General features: G+C 49.1%; 1 protein-coding gene across 6 annotated transcripts in view; it reads left to right on the top strand.

Annotated features, from left to right (window-relative positions):
* Positions 1 to 23,503, top strand: part of LRRFIP1 (LRR binding FLII interacting protein 1) — a 143,400-nt gene that overhangs the window by 38,486 nt on the left and 81,411 nt on the right. For 4 of the 6 annotated variants that reach the window (XM_065881086.1, XM_065881080.1, XM_065881081.1 and 1 more), the window contains exon 1: positions 19,326 to 19,391. The exons of the other annotated variants lie outside the window; for them this stretch is intronic. In XM_065881086.1, coding sequence (XP_065737158.1) covers positions 19,326 to 19,391 — 66 coding nt within the window. Of the gene's footprint in view, positions 1 to 19,325; positions 19,392 to 23,503 lie in introns of those variants that run through there. 6 annotated transcript variants of the gene reach the window in all.

Raw genomic sequence — 23,503 nt, forward strand, 5'->3', positions numbered from 1 at the left:
ACGAGCAGAAGCCTCCAGGTTCTCCTCAGCTTCCACCCCTGTGTGAGATGTGTCTGCTGGACACAAAGCCTCGCTCACCACTGCCTGGAGAGTGGGCTTGAGTCAGCTTCTGGCACGAGATCACGAGAGTCTGGACAGATCTGAATATTAGACACTGAGCCATTAACAAAAACCAGCTGGGAGGAGTACGTTTCCTGTGTTCTTGGACATTTGACAAATGGTGGTAGATGGTTGTAATTCCAAAAGGGAAAAAATAACGCATCATCTAAGGATGATTTGTCAACTGGGTTTTTTCACCGAGAGGAAAAAGTCTGAAATGTCCCCAGCAAAGCTATTCGCCGTTGTTATAACGCAACTGGCAGGGCAGAAAGCGGTGTTGTTGAAACGGAGATTGCTGTGTTCTAGGTGTGGCTGCTTGGCCGTGTGACCTTGGACAGGTTACTTGTCAAGACTGGAATGGTGACATCTGCTGGAAGCAGCAACCAGGCCAGATCATGTCTGGAGGCCCCTTCCAGCTGTGGTTTGAAGAAAGAGAGAAAACATTTGTCCGATGGAGGCAGGGATGGGGTAGGAAAGAGCCAGGACTGTGGGGAGGGCAGCACAGCTGAGCTCTTGGTGCGGCCCTGCGGCCTCGAGCCTCTGTCAGCTGGAGTCCATCACTCAACTCCCAGCCACGGTTTCCGCACAGATGCCCAGGAATAATAATACCCACCTTTCAGGGCTGTTGAGGCTTAAATGAGATAAACCCATAAAATGCCAACGCAGCATCTGACACAGTGTTCAGTGACCATCTGGTGAAGGTTTGGGGACCACGTTCCTGCCGGTTCTGCGTCCTGGGCTACATCCGGCTGCACTGCCCCCTGGTTACAGGACGTTGACGAGCCGCTCACCCCGTCTCTGCCTTGGTCCCAGATCGGAGAGTGGGATCCTTTCTCTTGATGGGGCTGTTGTGAGAAATAGCAGAATAAAGCACGTCAGGCATTTCAGTAGCATCTGGTACACAGTGTTATCACTTGTTTTTATCATCAGCCTCATGGAGAAATGTTTCCTTTGAGAGTCCAGCGGAGGTGCTGAGCATAGCACAAGGGGGCCAGGGGGGTGCTTACAGCGAACCTTCCCCTTCCAAGGTTCCCGTCCACCCCCTTGTTTTATCTGAAGAGACTCACAATATCTTCAGGTCGTATATGGAGAACCAGTCCATTGCATCCAAAAAGGGTCCCGGGATCCTGAACTAAGGGAACCCCTTCTGGTTCGCGTGGCAATTATTGTTGTAACGCCGGTATCCCCCTTTGCAAGTGATGAGCAGTGAACTTGTGTCGGCTCGTGGTGTCAGCCGAGGACCGTGTAACACATGCACTGCTCACATACCCTGCAGGTGGTAGTGGGTGGTTCTCAGCTGCCATGGAGGTGCAAATCCAAGAGCCGGAGACTTTCCACATCAGTTCGGGCTCCGAAGCACTTAGCCTCAACCTATGAAAACAAACCAGGCACCGCCCATGGTCCCACGAAAGCTATTTTTTTGTCACACGTCAGAAACCCAGGATGGCACAGAATAGATTCTCTCTCGCTGTTGGATACTTAAGTCAGACACTTTCCAATCAGAGGTGAACCACCGCAATGACATTTGTGTTGAGTCTTTCGTATTCTCACGACAACCACAGAGAAATGCGGCAGGAAGAGCTGGGGGCAGGGGAAGGGGCCGGTTCAGGGGGCCCTGCCAAGGCTCAGGGGCTGCAGTGGGCCGCCCGCCAGCTCCTTGCTCCTTCCCCGCACTTCCATGGTCCCCTCGGAGAAGCTGGCCAGGGGCTAGGGCCCCTGCTCAGTACAGGTCTTACATGTGTCTGGGCATGCGTGTGCATGTTTCACTTGTGAAATATCTTAGACCACCTCTCTAAGTAAATTACAGCTAGAGTAACAAGAATGGCCGGTGTGGCAACATTTTTCTTAAGGCTTTTTCACTGTGCGCCGGGTTGAGAGTTTCTTCTCCTCATTCTAATCTCTGCAGCAGTATGAACGGTACTGTATTGGGTCCTCACAGTTTCTAGAAGTCTACGGAAGCCCACAACAAGCAGCTCAGTCTCAGGACATATAGTCACTGATGGACCCTTTACAGAGGAAGGGTCAGTGCCCTCCATTTCTTGTCTTGTTAGTGACTTTTTATATGTGGTAGACAACATAAAACTTCTTAAAATAGAAATGGAAAATGTGGCTCTTAGGCAAGAGAGTTAGACTTTTGTGTTCAATGAGAAACTTAAGATTTGGAAAATAAAACATTGAATAGAAATCAAAGGTTTAAAGATTCTTAGGTATCCATTATGATCATATTACTTGTTCAGACTGGAAAGCAGAAAATTTTCTGCACCTGCACAGCACAGATTTTATCTTGCCCTTAAAAAAAAAATTGACCCAAATTTAAGTTCGTTTCATATTTGGTTTATTATTCTGCTTACTCTAAGAGAGTACCTACTTTATCACATATTGAAATAAGACCTTACAAATATCTTAGAATTGATGATATGTATTTTAAAGTATTTCCCTTAGCTTGAAACTCTAAACGAAACCTTGCAATGTGATTTACCTTGTATTTTCAAGGACTGCTATAGCTAAGCCAGAATACACTGACTTTCAGTGACTCTAGTAAATAGTTACAGTCTTTCATTTGTTCACAGAGCATGATGAAATGCTTTTGCAGTCGGTGGATTGTTCAAGCTTTATAGAGTAAGAGGAGACGTATCAATGCGTGTATGTTCCATCGGGGGGACAGAAGAGTGATCTTGTTTCTATACTAACTAAAACTCTGACATAAATGAGCTTGTTACCAAAGTTCCTCAGATGAGGGTTGGGTCCTCTTTGATTACAATTACCGCTACGTTTTTATAAATTGTCTTCGTGGAAAAAAAGAAACATGGAGATTCAGTCTCAAAGGTTTGAAGTCAGCACCAAGAGGCAGTCTTCTGTCGCTGGTCTGTGGGATGTAAGGGCGATGGTTGAGTGGCTGGTGGCAGGACGCCAGGCCGGCATCTAGAAGGCTTGGTGATGTCTGGGAGTTTGCCCTTTGCCCGGCTCTCAGAGGGAAGCCTCACAGGTCTCACCGGAGGGCTCTCCTTCCCCACCCCTCCCCGCTGGGAATCACTTCTTGTTTCCTTAGTAACACAAAGCTGTATTTTCTGTCTGCGTCTGGGGATATTTTCGTTGAATGTCATGACACTCACCATGACAATTACTTACTTATTTGGCAATTATTTAACATCAGTCTTTCCCCCGGAGGTGTGGCTGCTCCTTGCTCACTGTTACGTCCGTGGTCCTGACCCGTGGCAGCCCTCACCCACACGTGATGACTGACTGAATGAGTGGATGAGAAGGCTCTGCAGCAGTGTGGGGGGTGGGGTGGGCACTGGGGACAATTCTGATCATTCTGAGGAGTGACGCTGAGGCCAGGTTAAGGCAGTGGCCCTGGGGGCACGTTGAAGTGACATTAGGAGAGGAAGCCGACTCGGTGATGCACTGCCGGCGGAGGGGGGAGAGCACCAACCTCGCAGGGGCGGGCGTTTACCGATGTCAAGACCTGGCAGCACATTTAGTCCTTACGACAGCCCAGGAGGTTGTGACTGTTACTGCCTCTCCTTCACTGATGAGGGAACTGAAGCCCAGACACATTAGAGAAAGCCTTCTTGGGAGGCACTGGCTGGTAGTGCCCCCTCGGAGGAGGAAATGCGGAGGAAAGACCCTTGGAGGCGACACAAGTTCCGTTTTGAATACGTCTCGAGCTTGAGGTGACTTTGGGACCTCCGGGTAGAGATGTCCACCTGGCAGGTGGGCTGAAACTTGGATAAGTCAAGAGAAAAGAAATAGAGACCTGGTGTTGGGGGACATCTGGGTCACAGTCAGAGCGGTGGGGCTGAGAGGGGCCCTTACAGGAAAGAACTCTGAAGACCACCCAGGAATCCATGTCCCCCAGGAGAGTGGTTGAGGAGGTAAGCACGGTTGTGTGTCTACTTTATTTTCTGTGGCATTCAGAAATAGGCAATATGATCAATAAAACGCAAAAATTACTGTTTACTATTTGCAGGATGGTTGATAATATCAGTTAGATGCACCAAGGCATGAATTTGGGGTAGTATTATTTTCCCTTTCAAAACATAAAAAGAAACCTGGTATCGGTGATCAATCATGTGATCAGTCATGTGACTCTTTTAAGCAAAAATTAAGGAAGAAAAAGAACTGTATTCGGCATCTTGAAACACCCAGAAGGATTCTTGACTTTGGGTCCAATCATCCTCCAAGGGTCTTTGTTGAGATTTCAAAGGATCCCTGAAATTGGATCAGAAAAAAACAGCAGCGTTACCTCCAATTATGAATGTAGCCCCAAAACTTTAGAAGTGTGTGTGATTTCATCACCAAGGACCAACTTTTTTTCTTTTTTTTTGCGTTACACGGGCCTCACTGTTGTGGCCTCTCCCGTTGCGGAGCACAGGCTCTGGATGCGCAGGCTCAGCGGCCATGGCTCACGGGCCCAGCCGCTCCACGGCACGTGGGATCTTCCCGGACCGGGGCACGAACCCGTGTCCCCTGCATCGGCAGGCGGACTCTCAACCACTGCGCCACCAGGGAAGCCCAGACCAACTATGCTTATGTCAGTTTTCGGTGGTTGCAGACAGCTGTGTCGATATTATGGTGGATATGAGCTCTTGTCACTCAGTACACGAAGAAAGAAGCTCGTATTTGGGCTGGTTATTAAGCTGTTGCCTCTCTGCTCCAAACCCAGCTTCTTCCCAGCCCTGTGATGCTGGGGCTGGAGCCCTACACACCTCATCTCCCCGGGCTCTGCCCAGGCCCTAGAGGGCAACTGTGAGGCCAAGGAAGGAGACAGGACCCACTCCTCCCTGTCTGCCTCCTGTTTCTGTGAGCATCACCCCAGCAACGGCCTCCACCCAGGCAGCCGCCGTCGGTTCCATTTCTAGTATTTTTCATGCTCTCAGAAACTACCGTCATGGAGCCCTGTAGGAGATTCTGGAGCACAGTGCCTTCCGAGCCTTTGGGGCACGCTAACCGAGCCCTTTGTTCCCCCAGCCCTAGCTGTTCCACAAAGTATCACCTCTGTGTTACCCGAGTCCCCTTTGCCGTCTCAGTCATCCAACATCTGTATTAAATTGCCCCTATTAATAGAACTGGTGTAATTTCCTGTTTTCCTCTCTGGACTGTGATTGATACGATATATCACAATTTAAAAATATATTTTGATAATATATTTCAGAATAATCACTTTCCTTTGTAACCCTATACACTTTGTTTTAAGCACTTAAAAATACCATTCTGGGACTTCCCTGGTGGCTCAGTGTTTGGGAATCTGCCTGCCAATGCAGGGGATGTGGGTTTGAGCCCTGGTCCGGGAAGATCCCAAGTGCCGCGGAGCAACTAAGCCTGTGTACCACAACTACAGAGCCCGCGTGCCACAACTACTGAGCCCGCCTGCTTAGAGCCCAGGCTCCGCAACAAGAGAAGCCACCGCAGTGAGAAGCCCGCGCACCACAAAGACGAGTAGCCCCCACTTGCCACAACTAGAGAACGCCCACGTGCAGCAACGAAGACCCAACGCAGCCAAAAATTAATTAATTAAGAAAAATACCATTCTGAGAATGGCCACAGGCTTCACCAGCCTGCCAGGGGCATCCATGGTACAAAAATAGGAAAGAAGTGAAAGTGGTGGGCAGCCTAATTAATTTCAGTTTCCTTTTAGGTTTAAAAGCCTCTAGGAACAAAAGGTTTTTTTTCATTCTTCCTTTCTTTTCAAATAAAGTTACAGAGAAAAATGAAATTCTGTGTTATTTTCCCCCTTTAAAAGTAGTACATGCATAACAAAATAATCATTGGAAAATAGAAGGAAACAAAAAGCATTGTAACATAAAGACAACCATGGCTCTATTTTGATTTATTTCCTTAAGGTCTTTGTTGTTTATTTTTTCATAGATGTTATTGGTGTGTGTGTGTGTGTGTGTGTGTGTGTGTGTGGAGTGTGTGTGCACTCAACATTGTCATAAGGATTTTGCATTCTATTACATACTCATCATAGACACCATTTTTATAGCCAGAGGGATGCCATAAAGTAGGTATCCCAAGGTCGATTTGGCCACTTTCTTACAGTGTAAAACTTTTAATATAAATTATTTTTTATTGTGGTAAAATACACGTAACATAAAATTCAGCTTCTTAACTATTTTTAAGGTACAATTCAGTAGGATTAAGTACACTCACACTGTTGGGCAACCATCACCGCCATCACCGCCATCCATCTCCAGAGCTCTTCTCATCTTCCCAAATGGAGCCGTATCCATTGAACACTAAGTCTCATTCCTATGTCCGCTCCAGCCCCTGGCAACCACCTTCTACTTTCTGTATAAATTTGACCATTCTAGGTATCTCCTGTGAGTGAAATCATACAGTATTTGTCCTTCTGCATCTGGCGTATTTCACTTTGCATAATGTTTTCAAGGCTTCATCCACGTTGAAGCATGTATCGGAATTTCCTTTTTTTAAGGCCCAGTAATATTCCATTGTATGGATACACCACATGTATTTATCCATTCAGTGGACCCTCGGGTTATCTGACATTATTAAGCCAACATGAAACCTTTAGCGCAGGCCCCTCGGGAATGCTTGCCGGTGACCATCAAGAGGCAGCCGCTGGCGTCCGACCCTCTCCCAGGTGTGTCTGTGTCTCCCTGCTTTCTCCCGTTCTTCACTGCCTACTCCCCTTTGCCTCCTTCCAGAGGTAAAGACGCTGAAAGATAGAGACAGTTCTATTACATTTTATTTTAAATGTATTTTAAATAACCGTAGAATATTAGAAGTGAAAACTTTGAATATTTTTATTCAAAACTCTTAGTTGCTTCACTGTGGAACAATTTCTTCTTTTTCAAAAATTGTACCATAAGAGAGTCTCTTTGCCCAAAAAGAGAAGTTCTTGGGCTTTTATTGCCTAATACCATTCTTTGCAGACACAGTCAAGTCCAGCCATCTGGAGCAGAACGTTCAACTAGGAAGTGACTGGGTGCCTGAAAGACAATAACTGTCCCAAAGTTCAGGCCACTTGTTCTAGAAAAGTAATTAGAGCCTCACGACTTAGAATTCCAGTTAGTCTTCCAGTTCCATGGGCTTAACAAGCTCATGTATTTCCCCTGCACCAGGGTGTGCCCTGCAGGCTGTGGGTTCCGGGCGGCAGAGATGCAGGCTGAGATAGAAGCCACAGTGGGGTGGGGCCGGAAGGCAAGAGGGAGGGGCCCTTGGTCTGGGACAAAAGTTAATTCCCACACCCCTTTGTAAATGGTGACCAGTTACATTAGATTTAGGTGAAATGCGCCTTGAGTACTTTGTAACATTGTGCATTTTGTAAACCAAGCGCTATGCTCACAGCCAGCATTTTATTTAAATACTGATTATTTATAATCACTCATTTAATCCTTATAAATGGTATGAACTAGGTGCCATTGTTACTCCTATTTGACAGATGAGGAAACCGAGGCATAGAGAGAGGTTAACTGGCCCAAGACCAACAGCAAGTTCTAGGCAGGGGCGCGGCTTCCCGTCCATGCAGTGTTGGCCCCAGAATCTGAGTGTCATCCCTCCACAGGGCCTCTCCCTGCAGAAGACAATTGTATGGTAACACTCACAATAATGAACTTTTCACTGACTTCAGCACTAATCTTTCTTCACGTCGCTTTGCCTGTTTATCTTTTATTGGTCAAAATTAGATTGTGGCCTTTAGGCAAGAGGGTCTTGTTCTGAGACTTATAATTTCTCTCCTTTCGGGGCTTTATCAGGTGACTGACAACAACTTCTCTGTTTACTGTATAGGCAGCTTTAATGCTGTTTAAATGCCAAGGAGGCTGGTGTCCTGTCCTGTATTGTTATCATGCAAAAGCACAAACCCACAGAGCTGCTGAGTCCTTACTACTTCCCTCATTGCAGAGTATCCGATTCAAGAAGAGACGGCAGACCAGGGCCAGTGTAACATTATCATGACGGGAGTTCCGATGTTCAGACAGGATAAAGAAATCGGCAATAGAACTACTGAAAAGTCGTTATACTTTTTGTAACTACTTGCAGGTCTGTACATAGCTAATCCAAAAAAGTCAGTCTACAACTGAGAGTTCAGTGAAATAATTGGTGATGATATAAACAAAAATCCATAGCAGGGGGGAAGGGTGAGGGAAAGGGATAGTTAGGGAGTTTGGAATTGACATGTACGCATGGCTATATTTAAAATGGATAACCAACAAGGACCTACTGTATAGCACAGGGAACTCTGCTCAATATTATGTAGCAACCTAAATGGGAAAAGAATTTGAAAACGAATAGATACAGGTATATGTATAACTGAATCACTTTGCTGTACACCTGAAACTAACACAACATTGTTAATCAACTATACTCCAATATAAAATAAAAAGGTACAATTAATTAATTAAAAGAATATGTTCAGGGAACAAGTTTCCCTACTTCCAAAAAAAAAAAAAAAATCCATAGCATTCCCATACGCCACGATAATTTTTTAAAATAACGGCAAGAAGATAAGATCCCATTCAAAAGAGCATTTAGGAATAAAGAAATATGTAGGACCTATATGAAGGAAAGTATAACAATATACTGAAGGACATAGATTAAAAAGTGGAGAGAGAGATACCTTGTTTCTGAATTAGAAGACTCGGTATTAAAAAGATGTTAATCCATCCCAAATAATTTATAAGTATAACGTAATTCAAATAAAATCCCAGTTTAGGGGACAAGGTTGGCTTAAAGTTAAAAGCTAACTTGGAAGAATAAATAGTGAGACGAGCCAAGAAATTCTTGCAAAAGAATAATGAGGGTGATTTTTAACTTTTTTGTAGCCTACAGGTTCTTTGTTCAAACAAAATCCTACTTCCCTGTTCAAACACTTTCAGTGGGTCCTTTACTGCCTCCTGAATAAAGTTCAAGTTCCTTAAACTATTATATAAAAAAAGAGCATTCAAACAATATCTAAGGGTATTCTGAAAAGCAATAAAATTCCCACAGATCCGCCACTTAAATAGAGCAGCTCTTTTGTTTACCGCGTTTCCTTCCAGTCTTTGTCTACATTCGTACATTTGTACAGAGTTGTATTCACAATACACTTGTCTAAGGACCAACGATGCCAAAAGCTTGGCTCTGGGGAGATCAATAAGCCCAAAATTCGGGGCTCGGAGGAGGGGAGGTTCCAGAAAGAGGGCAAAGCTCCACGTGCTCAAAAATGCTGACACTAAAGCCTTAAACCTAATCCGAGCCAATTAAGTGACTCGGGACTCTACCTATGGCTTTTCTAAACCTGTATGTAAATTGTAATTCCAGAGCCTCTTATCTGCAGGAAAACTAATCTGTGTTCTTTAGAATAACAGGCAGAGTGTGTGGCAGGTGCCAGCCTGGGGTCCCACCGTTTATCTGCCACCTGCCTGGTGGCTGCGTCTCTCCTGTGTCACGTGGGAAGCTGAAGAGGTCACAGGAGTTGCCGGAAACTACAACCTAGTAAGCGACAGAGCAGGGATTCCAATGAGCTTTTCTCCCAAACCTCTGCTTTGCAGGTTTGAGGACTCTTGTGCTGTGCTGACTGTGCTGGCTGCTCACGCCCCGGTTCTGGCTTTGCGCTCCATCATTTGCCCCTTTTTGATTGGGCCTCTTCCCAAAGGGTCGGGAGGCAAAACTCAGTTCTTCGACCTTCTCACTTACAACGTTCTTCCTTCCAGCCCACCTCCACCATTACACCCTTGGTCTTGGCATGACTGTACATCTGAAATCTCAACCTCAAACTTCCCACCCTGTGGCTCCCACTTCCTACCTTTCAGTGTCTGATGCTGACTTCCTTCCTGACTACAGCACCAGCCCTGCTTCTGAGTTCTTACTTGAAAAAAAAAGAGGGCTATGGACATTAGAGAACGTGTTGAAATTTTTTTTTTTTTTTTTTGCGGTACGCGGGCCTCTCACTGTTGTGGCCTCCCCCGTTGCGGAGCACAGGCTCCGGACACGCAGGCTCAGCGGCCATGGCTCACGGGTCCAGCCGCTCCGCGGCATGTGGGATCTTCACAGACCGGGGCACGAACCCGTGTCCCCTGCATCGGCAGGCGGACTCTCAACCACTGCGCCACCAGGGAAGCCCGTGTTGAAATATATCTGTGTTGATCATTATTTCTGTGCATGTTTAGCTGTGTATTTGTTGAGGTGACTTGTCTGTGTAAGTTGATAAGTCAGTGTCCTTCTACAGTGTGAGCGCCTTGGATGGAGGCTCAAACCCTCTAGATCAGGGGTTCTCAACAGGGTTCTCTTTCCCTCCCAGAGGACATGTGGCCACGTCTGGAGACACCTTTGGTCATCCAGGTAGGGTGCAGAGCGTTACTGGCATCTAGTGGGTGGAGGCCAGGGATGCTGCCAGTCACCCTCTGATGCCCAGGACAGCACCCCAGCAAAGAATTATTTCACCCAAAATGTCGATAGTGCCGCTATTAAGAAACCCTGCTCTATAGTTATATTAGAGTTTCATCATAAAGTCTCACCCCATATTTGATACAAACGCCTCAACAGAAGTGGGGATAAGAGAAAGGGGCTTCAGTGTAATCTGAGTAACTAAAGTCAAACCCACGGGTCAGAAGAGGCGTTTGGAAAATCTACAATGGGCTTAGGGAACCACGCCCTTCCATTAAGGTAGGCGGGTCGAAGCTGCCCAGTGAGGTGGCAGGTATAAAGGTGCCTTTAATTGACCTCTCTGCTGGCACTCAGAGGTGATGTGGTCAGGAGTGGCTATTTGATCTCCTGCTTTTCCAGAATTTCCACTGTCACACTAAACATGCCTCTCCAGGTGGCTGTTCTTCACTCTTCCTTAAACTTCATCTAAAATCTTCATTTTTCAAAGGTGAGGCTTTCATGTTCTATGTTAAGTCCGCTGGAGAGATATCTGGTTCATACGGATTGATGATAAAAAAGGTGCCCATAATCTGGTACTTTCCTGGAGGCTAACAGTTGATGACTTTTCTTTGCCCTCTGTTTCAGGGGCTAAAATGCAGAGGGGAAAACCCTTATTTTAGGGTGTGGGCATGTGTTTTTAGTGCTGTCTTAAAGTGTGTTCCAGTCTTTATTTTCCTTTAGGAAACTTCATTTTCTTAGAAGGATTATTTTAGGGATGCTCTTTTAGAAATTTCTGTACCTTAGGTTGGAAGGTTGCTTACTTCTGATATTTCTGTCTGTCCTGAAGTCAGGTTGTCTTCAAGTCAAGCTGTTTAGTGGGAGTGCCTGGATTTTAAACCTTTGAATTCACCCTGTGTGCCCTCAAATTCCCCTGTTTGCTATGGGTACTGTTTACATTTAGATTATAAACTCTTGTGTTCCCCACACTTCCTTTCTGTGACTGACATTTGTCCATCACCTTTGTCGCCTGATGGATTTCTGGAGTTTTCAGCCAGCAGGGTAGAGCTTTGTTTCATGGCTCCGATTTTTAGGCACATTCTATCTCTCCTAGAATGTTAAACTCATGGGCAAGATTACGGAGACCGGAGCCAAAGAAACCGGTGAGAATCTAGAAGAAATTTTGCTTCTGTTTTTTTAACCATCGTTTTATGTTCCTAAATATATTTTGAAGCATTTCGTGTATTTCTTATCAGTGGGGTGTTCTGTTAGCTAGTGAATACAGTCGTTGAAAGTAAAGCCTATTTTCCTTATTTTACTATCAATTCTGATCAAAAGTTTCTTAAATGGACTATTCTGAGTACATATATAGGTATTTTTTCTTTGCATTAGTGTTGACTTAACAGGGACTTTTCCAAGTCTTTTCCCATGTGATTGAGAAATATGTAATGGATTTGAGTTGTTTTGTTCTCAATATTTTTAGAAAATAATTGGGTGGTATTTGCAGTGTGTTGTGTTCATGAAAAACAGGACTGGTTTTCCTAAGAGGTGCTTTATTGGAGGTGTTTGTGGCCATTTCCTTGGACACAATATATGGTGGTGGGGGGAGGTTTCTGTGATCATCTGGTCTGGTCTTAAGGGTCAACAGTTCTGAGGAATGGATTGAAAAAATGGCTACATCCCTCCCCCCTCCAAGATTGCTGTGGACTTATTGCTGGACACTTTTGGAGATGAACTTAATTCCAGAGTAAATTAAGTCAGAAATTATTTTAAATGTGGACAGATTTTACGCTGCGGCAGCATTATTGGGCCTTCTGGAGCCCCGTGGAAGGGCTCTGGGCTCAGGTACTGAAAATAGCATCACCCTGGCTGTACCAGAGGCGGCTGTCTGGTGGGTCCCTCAGTCTCTGCTCCTCCCAACCTTCGTCGTCCCTCAGTTCTGTGTCCACAGTCTCTGCACCAGGACTGTGCTTCTTGTTATATGTCCTCTCCTGGCCACTTTGGTTTTCTCATCCCCATTTAGCTCAGAATCAGGCCAAATCCTGAAAGTCCAGAAGTGCCCTCACCACTGTCCCTTAGTCAACAGTCTCCCACACGCCCACCCTGTTTTAGCTCAATCTCTGTTAACTCCCACTTTCCAGCCTCCAAACTGCCTCAGGTCTCTTCCATCCTTAAAAACAGACGGACACATGAACAAATCTCTCCCCACCCAAAGCCTTCTTGATTCTGCCTTCCTCCAAGGCTGTAACGTGCCATTTATTTTGTGTGCGTGAACCATTGAAAATGCTTAAATGTAGATTTTCAATAAGAGGATACAATAGCCGATATTTTTCTAGTTGCAAATTAAAGGCTTTCTCGACCCTGGCCTCTTCACTCCATCTACCTTAACACCAGTATTCACGCCAGCCTTCTGAATAGTGGCTTCCAGAAGGCGCCTCTGATTTTCTGTTTCCCTAACGACCCGTCGTCTGTCTTGGCTTGTTCTCGACACTCTCTTATTCGTTAAATGTAGGAGTCCCCAGATTCCTTCCTTCAGCCTCTTTTCTGTTACATGCATGCTACCATTTTTATCACCACCTTAAACCGGTTCATACTTCTGGTGCCAAAGTGCCTGCTGGACACCTTCCTCAAGGCTTTCTGCCCCACTTCAAGTTCAAGTGCAACCAAAACTCAAGCTCATCACCTTCCTTAGAAAATCCAAAGGGATTTTCAAAATATAGACTAAATATATACTACATGAAAAAAAAGTGGTGAATTGCTGCGTGCCAGGTAGTTATGCAAAAAAAAAATCCAAAAGTCATGCCGTTTTAAAAAGAGAGTTTCTATTCTCAGTTGCTACCAAAAATATAACATACTTAAGATCAATGAGAGTTAATGATAAACTATCAAAGTCCTCCATTTTCCTGGGAGAATCATCCATCCATCTGTGATGTGAGCATCTGCTCCCTTTTTTTTTTTTTTTTTTTTTTTTTTTGCGGTACGCGGGCCTCTCACTGTTGTGGCCTCTCCCGTTGCGGAGCACAGGCTCCGGACGCGCAGGCTCAGCGGCCATGGCTCACGGGTCCAGCCGCTCCGCGGCACGTGGGATCTTCCCGGACCGGGGCACGAACCCGCGTCCCCTGCGTCGGCAGGCGGCCTCTCAACCACTGCGCCACCAGGGAAGCCCCCGCTCCCATTTTGGAAGAGCCCACTCAGAGTCTCTGGGGAGAGTGAGGACTCAGTCACAGGCAGCGGTGAGTACGAGGTATGTGGCTGTAGGACACCCAGCACAGGGTGGGTGCTCAGCAAGCAGGAGCTGTCTGTATGCTAGAAACCAGCTCTCTTGCTTTCTAGCCACTCTTGCCCCCAATATTTCTGTCCACTGGAGGCAGGCAGGACCCAGGCCCGAGTGTCAAGTTCACCGTGGGCCTGATCTGGGCCAGCTGACTGTGGGGTACAGTTTTCTCTGTGAATGGCAGGCAGGGACTGGTTCCCTCATTCGATGTTCCTACCAGTGCCCTGGGTCATACCAGGAGAGCGAGCTACGGCCTGGACCTGGGTACGCGCACTGCTTTGCCAACACCCTTGGAGCAGGAGATGGGGTTATTGGTCGAGGTTCAGCCCAGGGAGACAGCCTGTCTGGTGACTGTCTGTTCCCAGTGAGGATCCCTGGGTGGCTGGGGGGAGGGAGCACCTCTGTGTCAGGCAGTGCGCCGGATGCTAAGGGCTTGGACTTTTAGCAGGGACTTGGGTTAAAAACCTGACTTCACTCTGCCAGTGTGCATCGTGGACGAGTTACACAACCTCTGTGGGCCTCCGTGTGTGTACACCTGCCTAGACCTCGTTTTATTATACTTCACTTTACTGTGTTTCAAAGATACTGTGTTTTTTTACAAATAGAATGTTTGTAGCAACCTTGTATTTAAGAAATATGTCTCATAAGGCTCTAGGTGCCATAGACGGTGATTCCTCCGGTGGGTCTGGGCAAAGTCAATTAAAAGCCTTCTAGAAAGGAGTCACCCTTCTACACACCATGAAGCACATTTGTGATTCACCAGAAGAGGTCACGATATCAGCATTAACAGAAGTTGGGGAGAAGTTGATCCCAGCCCTCATGGGTGACTTTGAGGGGCTCAAGTCTTCAGTGCAGGAAGGGCTGCAGATGTGGTGGGAGCAGCAGGAGAGCTAGAATCAGAAGTGGGGCCTGAAGATGGGACCGAATTGCTACCATCTCATGATAAAGCTAATGACTGAGGGATTTTGCTTCTTGTGGATTTGCTATGAAAGTGGCTTCCTGAGGTGGAATCTGCTCCTGTGAAGATGCTGTGAAGATTGTTGAAATGTCAACAAAGGATTTAGAATATTTCATAAACTGAGTCGATAAAGCAGTGGCAGGGTTTGAGAGGAAGGACTCCAAATTTTGAAAGAAGTGCTACTGGGGGTAAAGTGCTATCAAACAGCATTGCGTGCTACAGAGAAATCGTTCGTGAGAGCGAGAGTCACTCGACGCAGCGAACTTCATTATCTTATTTTGGGAAATCGCCCCAGCCGCCCCAGCTTTCAGCACCCACCACCCTGATCAATCCGTCAGCAGCCACCAGCACAGAGGCGGGACCCTCCTCCAGCAAAAAGATTATGGCTTGCTGAAGGCTCAGACTGCACCAGTGTGGGCCCAGGGTCTTTATATAAAGAGCTGTGAGGTCAATGACAGGTTCAGTTTTCCCTTCTTTAGGTCAAGATCCCACTTCTAGCAGGTGGACTCTATTTCCAGCCCCTTCCAAGCTGCTGGGCAGCCACTGACCTGTAAGCACCTAGTCACCGTTTAAACCCAGGGCCTCTGTCCTGAGAGGCACCTTAGGTTTTGTGGCAGCTTCTGTCTCGGGCATCCCTAAAAGCCACCATGGTTGTGGTGCTCTGAGCCCTCTCAACAGAAGTGTAGTGTCGAAAATCTCAAAAGCAGTTCTCTGACGTGCAATAAGATTACATGCAGGAACTTAATTTCTTAAGGGAGCCCCTAGAAGAGAACAGAAGGTAAGTAAAAGGATCTAACTGTGCTCTGGGAACCTCAGACTCATAGCTAACCAGCAAATGCCACAACACTTAACCACTTTGGGCTCGCACCCAAACGTGGTTTACTGGTCTTCGTGGTGCTGGGCTGCTTCTGGGTTCACCAGCTTTGCCTCCTGCTGTGGTCGGTGCTGACGGAGACAAACCCTTCCAGGATGTAGCACAAGGTAGAGGGCGGGCAGGGGAGGGCACAGTGGTTCCTGGCTGCACCCCTAGTTAATAACCCACACACAACCAGTTTCCAAATCCCAGCCATAACAGCTGTTTTGCATGAACGTGAATCCCCAGCCATACTGATTACAGCGGAATAAACATCTCTATGTTGCTTCTACAAACGGTGAGCTTACATGTATGTTATAACCTTATATGGGTCCTTCTGACTAATATAAAAACCACTTCATATTATAAAGCTGGTTCATGAAGTGATTACCCAGATTTGCACGGCACCTTTCCGTTTACAAAGCATTTTACACAGGCACACCTCGGGGGCACTGTGGGCTCGGCTCCAGTCCACTGCAGTAAAGAGCTTATCACAATAAAGGGAGTCGCACGAGCTTTACGGCATCCCAGAGCATATAAAAGGGGCCTCCCTGGTGGCACAGTGGTTGAGAGTCCGCCTGCCGATGCAGGGGACACGGGTTCGTGCCCCGGTCCGGGAAGATCCCACACGCCGCGGAGCGGCTGGGCCCGTGAGCCATGGCCGCTGAGCCTGCGCGTCCGGAGCCTGTGCTCCGCAACGGGAGAGGCCACAACAGTGAGAGGCCCGCGTACTGCATAAAAAAAAAAAAAAAAGAAAGGGGGGAGGGTGATGGAGACTGCCTGGGAAGGGGCTTCCTAAGGGGCCCTTTTCACTAGAGAGCTACTTATGTCAAAATGAACAGAAGGCAACTAGACCCTCTACACTTTGTTCTGGGGCCCCGGGGTCTAAGTAACACCAAGAAGTGTGAATTCAGCACCACTTAAAATACAGACTGACATTTCCCTACAGCTGGGACGGGTCTGAGCCATCTTCACGGTATGGCTGGGCTGGAACACATGTCAGAACATAGAGGCCTCTCATCTAGAAGGATGTTAGCAAAGCAGTTTTCTCTAATTTGCTACTGCTTAGTAGAATCAGAAATCTCTTGTGCCTTTACTATCATTATTTTATTGTTGGTATTGTTAGTTTGTTCCTGGGAATAAAACTGGCCAACCAGTTGCTTGCCCCTCCACGATAGTGCCCTCCAGCCAGGCCCTCTCACAGCTTTCGTGGAGGCTGTGGGTTTGTTGTCTTCTCCGGGGCTACCCACAATCTCTCCCGGTTCTCAGCCATTTAAACCTGTTGTTGCCCAGCTTCCTTCCTGCTGCAGAGAAGGGCAGGAAGGCCTGGGCGCCTGGAGGCCAGGAGAAGAGAGCAGGCTGAGGGGCAGCAAGGCAGCTCCCCTGACTGTGCTCAGTGGGGGTCCTCCCCTCCGCCCTGGGCGCTTTCATAATCACTGTCATGTTTCAGATGAGACTCGAGACACAGGGGCTCCATAACTTAGTCATGATCCCACAGTAAGTGGCCGAGGCAAGAACTGAGCCAGACGGTTTAATTCCAGAGCCACCTAACCCCTTCCCTATGTGGTTTTCACAAAACCGGTAAGTAGCCATTGGACGGCCACCTGGGAGCTGGGGAGGGTGCAGGTGTCTACAGGCATTGCCCTGTGACAGTCAGGACAAAAGAAGCCTGTTCCCTGTGCCCTGCTCAGGGAGATGTGGTCATAAGGTTCCAGGTGGCAAGAAGCTCTACAATTTGCTTATCTAGACCAGAATATTCAAACTGAAGACTCCCAGAAGGCGGTTTTATTAACTGGCTATCATTCTCATCTGTGGAGCTCTTAACTAAAATCATCTTTGCTTTCCACCATAGATTCCCTAAGTCCCATACTTGTTTATGTCGAACAGCTTAAAATTATTTTTGCCAACTAGTTTATAGAATCAAGAACTGTAATGCACTGACGTATTTTAAAAGTGTTATAGCGAGAAAACAAGGTATTAAAGGTACGCACTTCAATCTTTGAAAATTATTCTTGCCAACCTAACGCTGCTATTCATCAAGGCCTGGCGCTGTGTTCCCGCTCACCAAAGTGGAAACCTGCTGTTTCTCCCGCAGAGGCCACTTTGGGTCTTCACTCGGCCTTGCTTTTCTGCTGTCCCTACTCTCTCCTAGGTTAGGACCTCGGTCCCTCAGAACCTTCTCTGTTCCCCACCCCGCTACGCCCCCCCGACACATACACCCTTCCTTCCAGAGCCCCCTGCCCTGAAGCCAGAGCGGGAAGGCGAGTGCACACGGGCCTTGCGCTAACGTGTTACCGAGGAGGAGGTGAGTGGGGCAGAGTGGGGAACTGGGGGACTGTAACATTTAAATGTATATTTGCGGTCTGTCGAGGATTTCGCTGGAGCCGCCTTTGCAGAGAATTAGGGGCGGGGAGGTGGTCTTTCTGAGAACGGCCTCCGAAAACGTGCCCCCAGGGTATGGGCAGGAAGGGCCCGGGGCCGCCTGGACGCAGGGTAGGAGGCCGGGCAGGACGCGGAAAGCTTCCAGGCGCCACAGGCAGCGGGCTGGGCCGGGGCAGGTTGGCATTCCGATGAAAATCTGCGTCGCTTCCTGCCCGTCGCTTCTGCTTCGGCCTGGCGAGGTCAGGAGACGTTTCGTTGCTTTGCATGTAGAACCGCTAAAGAACGAGCGACGCGAGTTCTGCGGCTGGAGGAGGCACGTGCTGGGCGGCCGGGGCCCCGTCCCGCCGCTGGACGCTCCTCTCCACGCCTTCCCCGCGCGGCGCCCGGCGGGGACCTCGGATCGGCCCCTGCCCCGCACGACCTCCCGCCGGATCCCTGGCCGGTGCAGCCCCCCGGCTCTGAGACGCCGCATCCGCGCCAAACCGCGTTCTTCTGCCGCCTATTGCGGAGGGGGAGGCAGGCGGGGCCGCACCCGGCCGTCGGATGCTTGCTCTTACCCCCGCGGGCCGCGCGGTGTGGTCGCCCTGGAAGCCGGCCCTTTCTCCGGGTGACGCGTTAGCTGGGTACCCCGACCAGCAGGTGCTGCGGGACTCGGGCGAGGTAATCGCGTCCGCAGAAGCTCACTTCGGCCTGAATTTGGAGAACACCTTGGGGCGGGAGCGCAGCACCGACGGCGAGGGGGCCGGGGGCGGGGTCTGAGGGGCAATCCGCCCCACCCCCGCGCGGGCCCCGCCCCGGGGGCCCCGCCCCGCTCTGGCTCCTCCACCAGAGGACCCCGCCCCTCGCGCAGAACCTTCCCCCGCGCAGGCTCCTCCCCGGGGCGACCCAGGCCACGCGCGGGCGGCTCCCCACTCCTCCCCGGTCTTCCGAGGCCTCTCAGCTCGCCCTCTCTCGGCGGGTGGGTGGGCGGCCGACGGGGGCTGTGGGCGGGGCCGGCTACGGTCTTTTTTCCCCACCGCCTTTCGGGTGGGGGGCGGAGGAGGGCTGGGTGATGATTAATAACCGCGCCGCTGGGGCGCGGGGAGGAGCGCTCGCTGAGAACGGGCCGGGCGGGGTGCGTGGTGGAGCGCGGGCGGGACGCTTGTGGGTGGAGGGCTGGGGGCGGCCCCAACTGCTCTTCTCCCGGGTGCCGCCACCCCAGGCCCGCGGGCTCCCGGGCTCCGCCACCTGTGCCCCGCCCCTGCGGCCGCACTCCGGCCCCGGAACCGCGGAGGCGCGACCCCGCCTTGGGAAGGGCGAGGTTCCTGTCCCGACGCGCGGATTTGTCTCCGGGCAGTAGCCCCGCCGTTCTCGGCATGTGGCTGCGCTGAGAGCCGGCCCGCTCGCGGATCCGGGGAGCCGGGCGTTGGCTCCCTTTCCCTGCTGTGTGAGAAGGTGGACCTGCAGCCGGCAGGATGACCAACCCTGCGGCCGCGCAGAACCAGGAAATTGACTGTCTGAGCCCAGAAGCTCAGAGACTGGTAAGAAGAAAACACGTTTTCGCAACTTTTGGTTCTGATTGCCAGTGTTTGGTCCTTATTGATGTTCTAGGAGCCAGGGGCAGGCGGCACCTTCCGCCGCAATCATCTGTGCCCGGGGAGGTGTGGGGCTGCCTCGCCTGGCCGGGGACCCCCTTAAACGAACGTCCCCACGCGAGCATGGGCGGGGGGGGGGGCCTGCTCTCGGTTCAGTTCGCGGCTCGGTGTGCACTGCCCCCCCGCCTTGCGCCCTGGAAAGTACATTTCCCTGGGCAACGCCCCTCAGCAGGACGGAAAGGAACTTCGTCTGGTCCCCTCTGCCCGCAGTTACGGCCTTTTGACGGGCTCTGCCCAGCTGCGTGACTCGGCCGCAGATCCAGCCGAGGTGTGAGACCTGCGCGTGGTCTAGAGTTTCGCTCAGAACTGCTAGTTTGATGTTTTACAAAATAAAGTACCTAGGAACTGGTGCCCAGAGGCGGTGCCCTCGCTCTGAGGCTGGCGCCCCCAGTGGCTGGGTGGCTTGGAGCACTTACCCTGCGCTGGACCTTAGAACCAATGCGTTGCACCCGGTTTCTCTAGTTCCCCCAAGGACCCCAGTTCCCAGATCCACTTTGACTGGTCTCCTGGGGTCGCCGGGTCCGGAGGGGATCCTCCCTCTGGGGGATTTTGCAGTTATCCGGCTCAGCACCCAGCGTTGGAACCATGGATGTGGGAGTAGTTTGGCGTTAAAATCGGGCAGGGGGTGAGGTGGGGAAGGTTAGTAACTACCCCTTTTCATGTGGCTTGTGGTTGATGATGAATGGGAATATTTAAAGGTGAAAGGGCGTAGTTTGGAAAAGAAGCACATCATTAAGTTAGTACCGCAGACAGGGAGAGAGAGACCCTAGATTTCCACTTTATCCGGCCTGTGTGGAACCTTGATAAAAGGGTGAACCCCAAATAATCACTCCTTCAGCAGGTAGGAATTAATCACCTACTGAGTGTTTGTGGAGGATTCAAGATGAATAAGACTGCCCTGCCCTGAGCTTCCCGGTCAGCACCAGAGAGGGGTGTAGAAATAGATTCTGATGAATACACACTTGAAAGTTACACTCCTTGCTGAGGACAGGCGGGTGGATATTTTTAAGGTCCTCGTTAGTGTGCTCCTCTGACCTGACATAACGTTCCACCCCTGGACCAGACCTTTGGAGCTGGTTCCTGTCCCTTAACCTACTTGGGAACCTACAGAGAGATCCTTGAATCACCATCAGGGAAGGGCCCTTGGAGGAAAGAAGGATGGGAATGCCGCTGAGAGATGCCCAAGCTCCCGAGGAGCCGCCTAGGCAAACCATAGATGGCAAGAACAGGCTGATGTTAATCCTGGGCAAGATTCGAGCTCAGAGGAATGAACTGCTGGGCAAGGAGAAGAAAAGAGTGACCATGGAGAACAGGATGTGAGGAAGGGAGCGCCAGGCCGTCAGAGGCAGGAGTAGAAATAACACCTGTCACCCGAAGGTGCTGGCTGCACGCTCTCATTAACCCTTAACTTAACCCTGGACTGGATCTGGTTGAGATGCATGCTTCACAGAGATGCTGCTGGAAGTTGGTGACAGGAGAGACGGGAACAGCTGCCGAGTGAGGAGGTGCTCGGTGGGCACAGCCCACCTCCTCCTACCCCGAGTTCCAGGATCCAGTAAGCTCTGAAAATCAGAAGTTGTTTCTCTTTTTTGTAAGTTGTCAGCAGGATTCATTTGGCAGTGATGGGAGGCTGTTCGCGGCCCCCAAGTCTCGTCTTATTGTAGGTATCTGTGCCAAGGTCCCCAGGTCCCATTTGGCTGGCTGATGGGAGGCTATTTTCAGTCTTTATTCTTCTCAGTGTGAATATTCGTACATTTCTCTGCAGCCCTGTTAAGGTTCTTGACTAAGGGCTGTTACTCTGGGTTGTTACAGAATATATGGTGTATGCATCTTGTTACCTTTCTAAAGTCCAAAAATGTTGAATTCTGAAACACATTTGGTCCTAGGGGTTTTCAGTAATCACTTGTGAACTTGCTCAAGTAAATAGCAGCAAAAACTTTTTTAGAGTAGGACTGTTTTTTGAGGTTACTGGTTGAGAAGGAAACCGTTGGGCTTCCCTAGTGGCGCAGTGGTTGAGAGTCCGCCTGCCGATGCAGGGGACACGGGTTGGTGCCCCGGTCCGGGAGGATCCCACATGCCGCGGAGCGGCTGGGCCCGTGAGCCATGGCCGCTGAGCCTGCGCGTCCGGAGCCTGGGCTCCGCAACGGGAGAGGCCACAGCAGTGAGAGGCCCGCGTACCGCCAAAAAAAAAAAAGGAAAGGAAACCGTTGCTGAAGGACCAGTGGGGTGGGGTGGGATGTGTCAGAAGGAGTCGCCCAGCAGCCACCCTGGGCGGTAGTGTTCCAGCGGGAGAACGGTGGGCATTTCAGATTGGCTTGTGTTCTGTGCCCAGAGACCCTGTGTCCCGGGAACAGGGGTCACCAGGGGAGGAGGAGGGCCGGGGCCACCTGGGTGTGAGGCCAGAGCTGGGGTTGGCAGGAGGAGATGGACTTGTCCAGCTCCATCTCACGGGGCAAAGAAAAAAGCAGGATCCGAGCAGGAAGTCCAGGCTCCTTGCAGGAGAGGACAGTGTAGAAACCATGTTTCTTTAACTTTTGTAACTTCCCCATGTTCCTGCCGGGTTGTGTCACCTCTGGTAGTTTTCCACATACTGATTAGCACTAAGTCCTCACAGACGACCAGCCCCATTCTGAGAGAGGCTATCAGGGTAGAACGTGAACCCCCAAGTGTCATCTTACTGTAGGTACCAGTGCGCAGGTCCCCAGGTCCTGGTGGCGAGGGGACATGTGGATGAATGGGGGTGGGCGAACACAGTGCTGGGGGGCCGACCCTGCTGGGCTGAACAGGAGACCTTTGAGCATTGGAATCATGGTTTGCTTTAGACGAATCATTTTCCCAAACAGTTAAGATATAAAAACAGTAAGTTAGTTCTTTCCTCATAGTAGTAAGAGTGTCCCACTGGGGCAAAGATGGAGACTCAACTTCCCTTTTTCTTTAAGGGTTAGTTTCTGTTCAGCCTGAGCTGGTATCGAAGTACTGGAAGCCTCCTTAGCAAACTTTTTGTAAACCCTGCCGTCTAAACTGCCACCTACAGTGAGCACAGGAAATCGAGTTATTTATAGCAGCTGAAGTGTTTTCAGGCAAAGTTGATTGGTGTATTACCTGATTAGAGTGAGGTTCTTATCTGGTTTCTACAGAATTATGAGGCCACGAGTTGGTGCGATGTGTTTGCCCCTCAAAAGGCAGCGTTCAAGAGGAAATTCTTATCCCTGAAAAGTCAGGCTGTGTGACTTAGCAAGGGAAATGTGGTGTTGTTTTTCCCGGAACCCACAGACTTATTTATTTATTTATTTATTAAACATCTTTATTGAAAGGAAATGTTTATGACTAGTTACTCATATGCCAGTGTTTCCGAAATATCTTATCATATTTAAAAGTTCTAATCTTGGAGCCCCGTTGGCCGTAAGGTTCGAAATGCTAACCTGTTAAGGCAGTAAGCCTGTGACATCTCACTATATGTTAGACGTGGGTCAGGGAGAAGAGGAACTTTTATTTACTTTACTGCTTTTACTCTGGGCCACCCAAATTTTACTCTGTGTGTATGTGTGTTTTAAAGCAGCTTATTTCCATATTTTCATGGAATGGATTTACCAGAACTTTCATTATTCAGACAGTCTAGATAAAATTAAGTAAATGAACTTCTTCTGAGTTAAACAAAGCACTATTTTGACTACATCCAAGATTAAGTGGTTCAGAATTGCCATGTGCTTGATCGCATACCACCACTAAAATCCCCTTTCTGTGCCTCATGTATTCATTTGGGGGAGGGCCAGAGTTTCAAGTGGTTTTCTCCTTAATACTGTAACTTGACAACTTTAAAGCCATATAAATAGTTTTGTTTGGACGCTAAAGTACAACTACTCTAGCTGTAGTTTAAATGACTATAAGGAAGATTTACTTTTCGTTTTAACTAAATGTTTGATTTATATGTTTGTGTAATAGAGCTTATCAAAGCAACATCATTTCTTTTTTTTTTTTTTTTGTGGTACACGGGCCTC

The sequence above is a fragment of the Phocoena phocoena genome, chromosome 7 (genome assembly GCF_963924675.1).
Source record: "Phocoena phocoena chromosome 7, mPhoPho1.1, whole genome shotgun sequence".
NCBI classification, from domain to species: domain Eukaryota; kingdom Metazoa; phylum Chordata; class Mammalia; order Artiodactyla; family Phocoenidae; genus Phocoena; species Phocoena phocoena.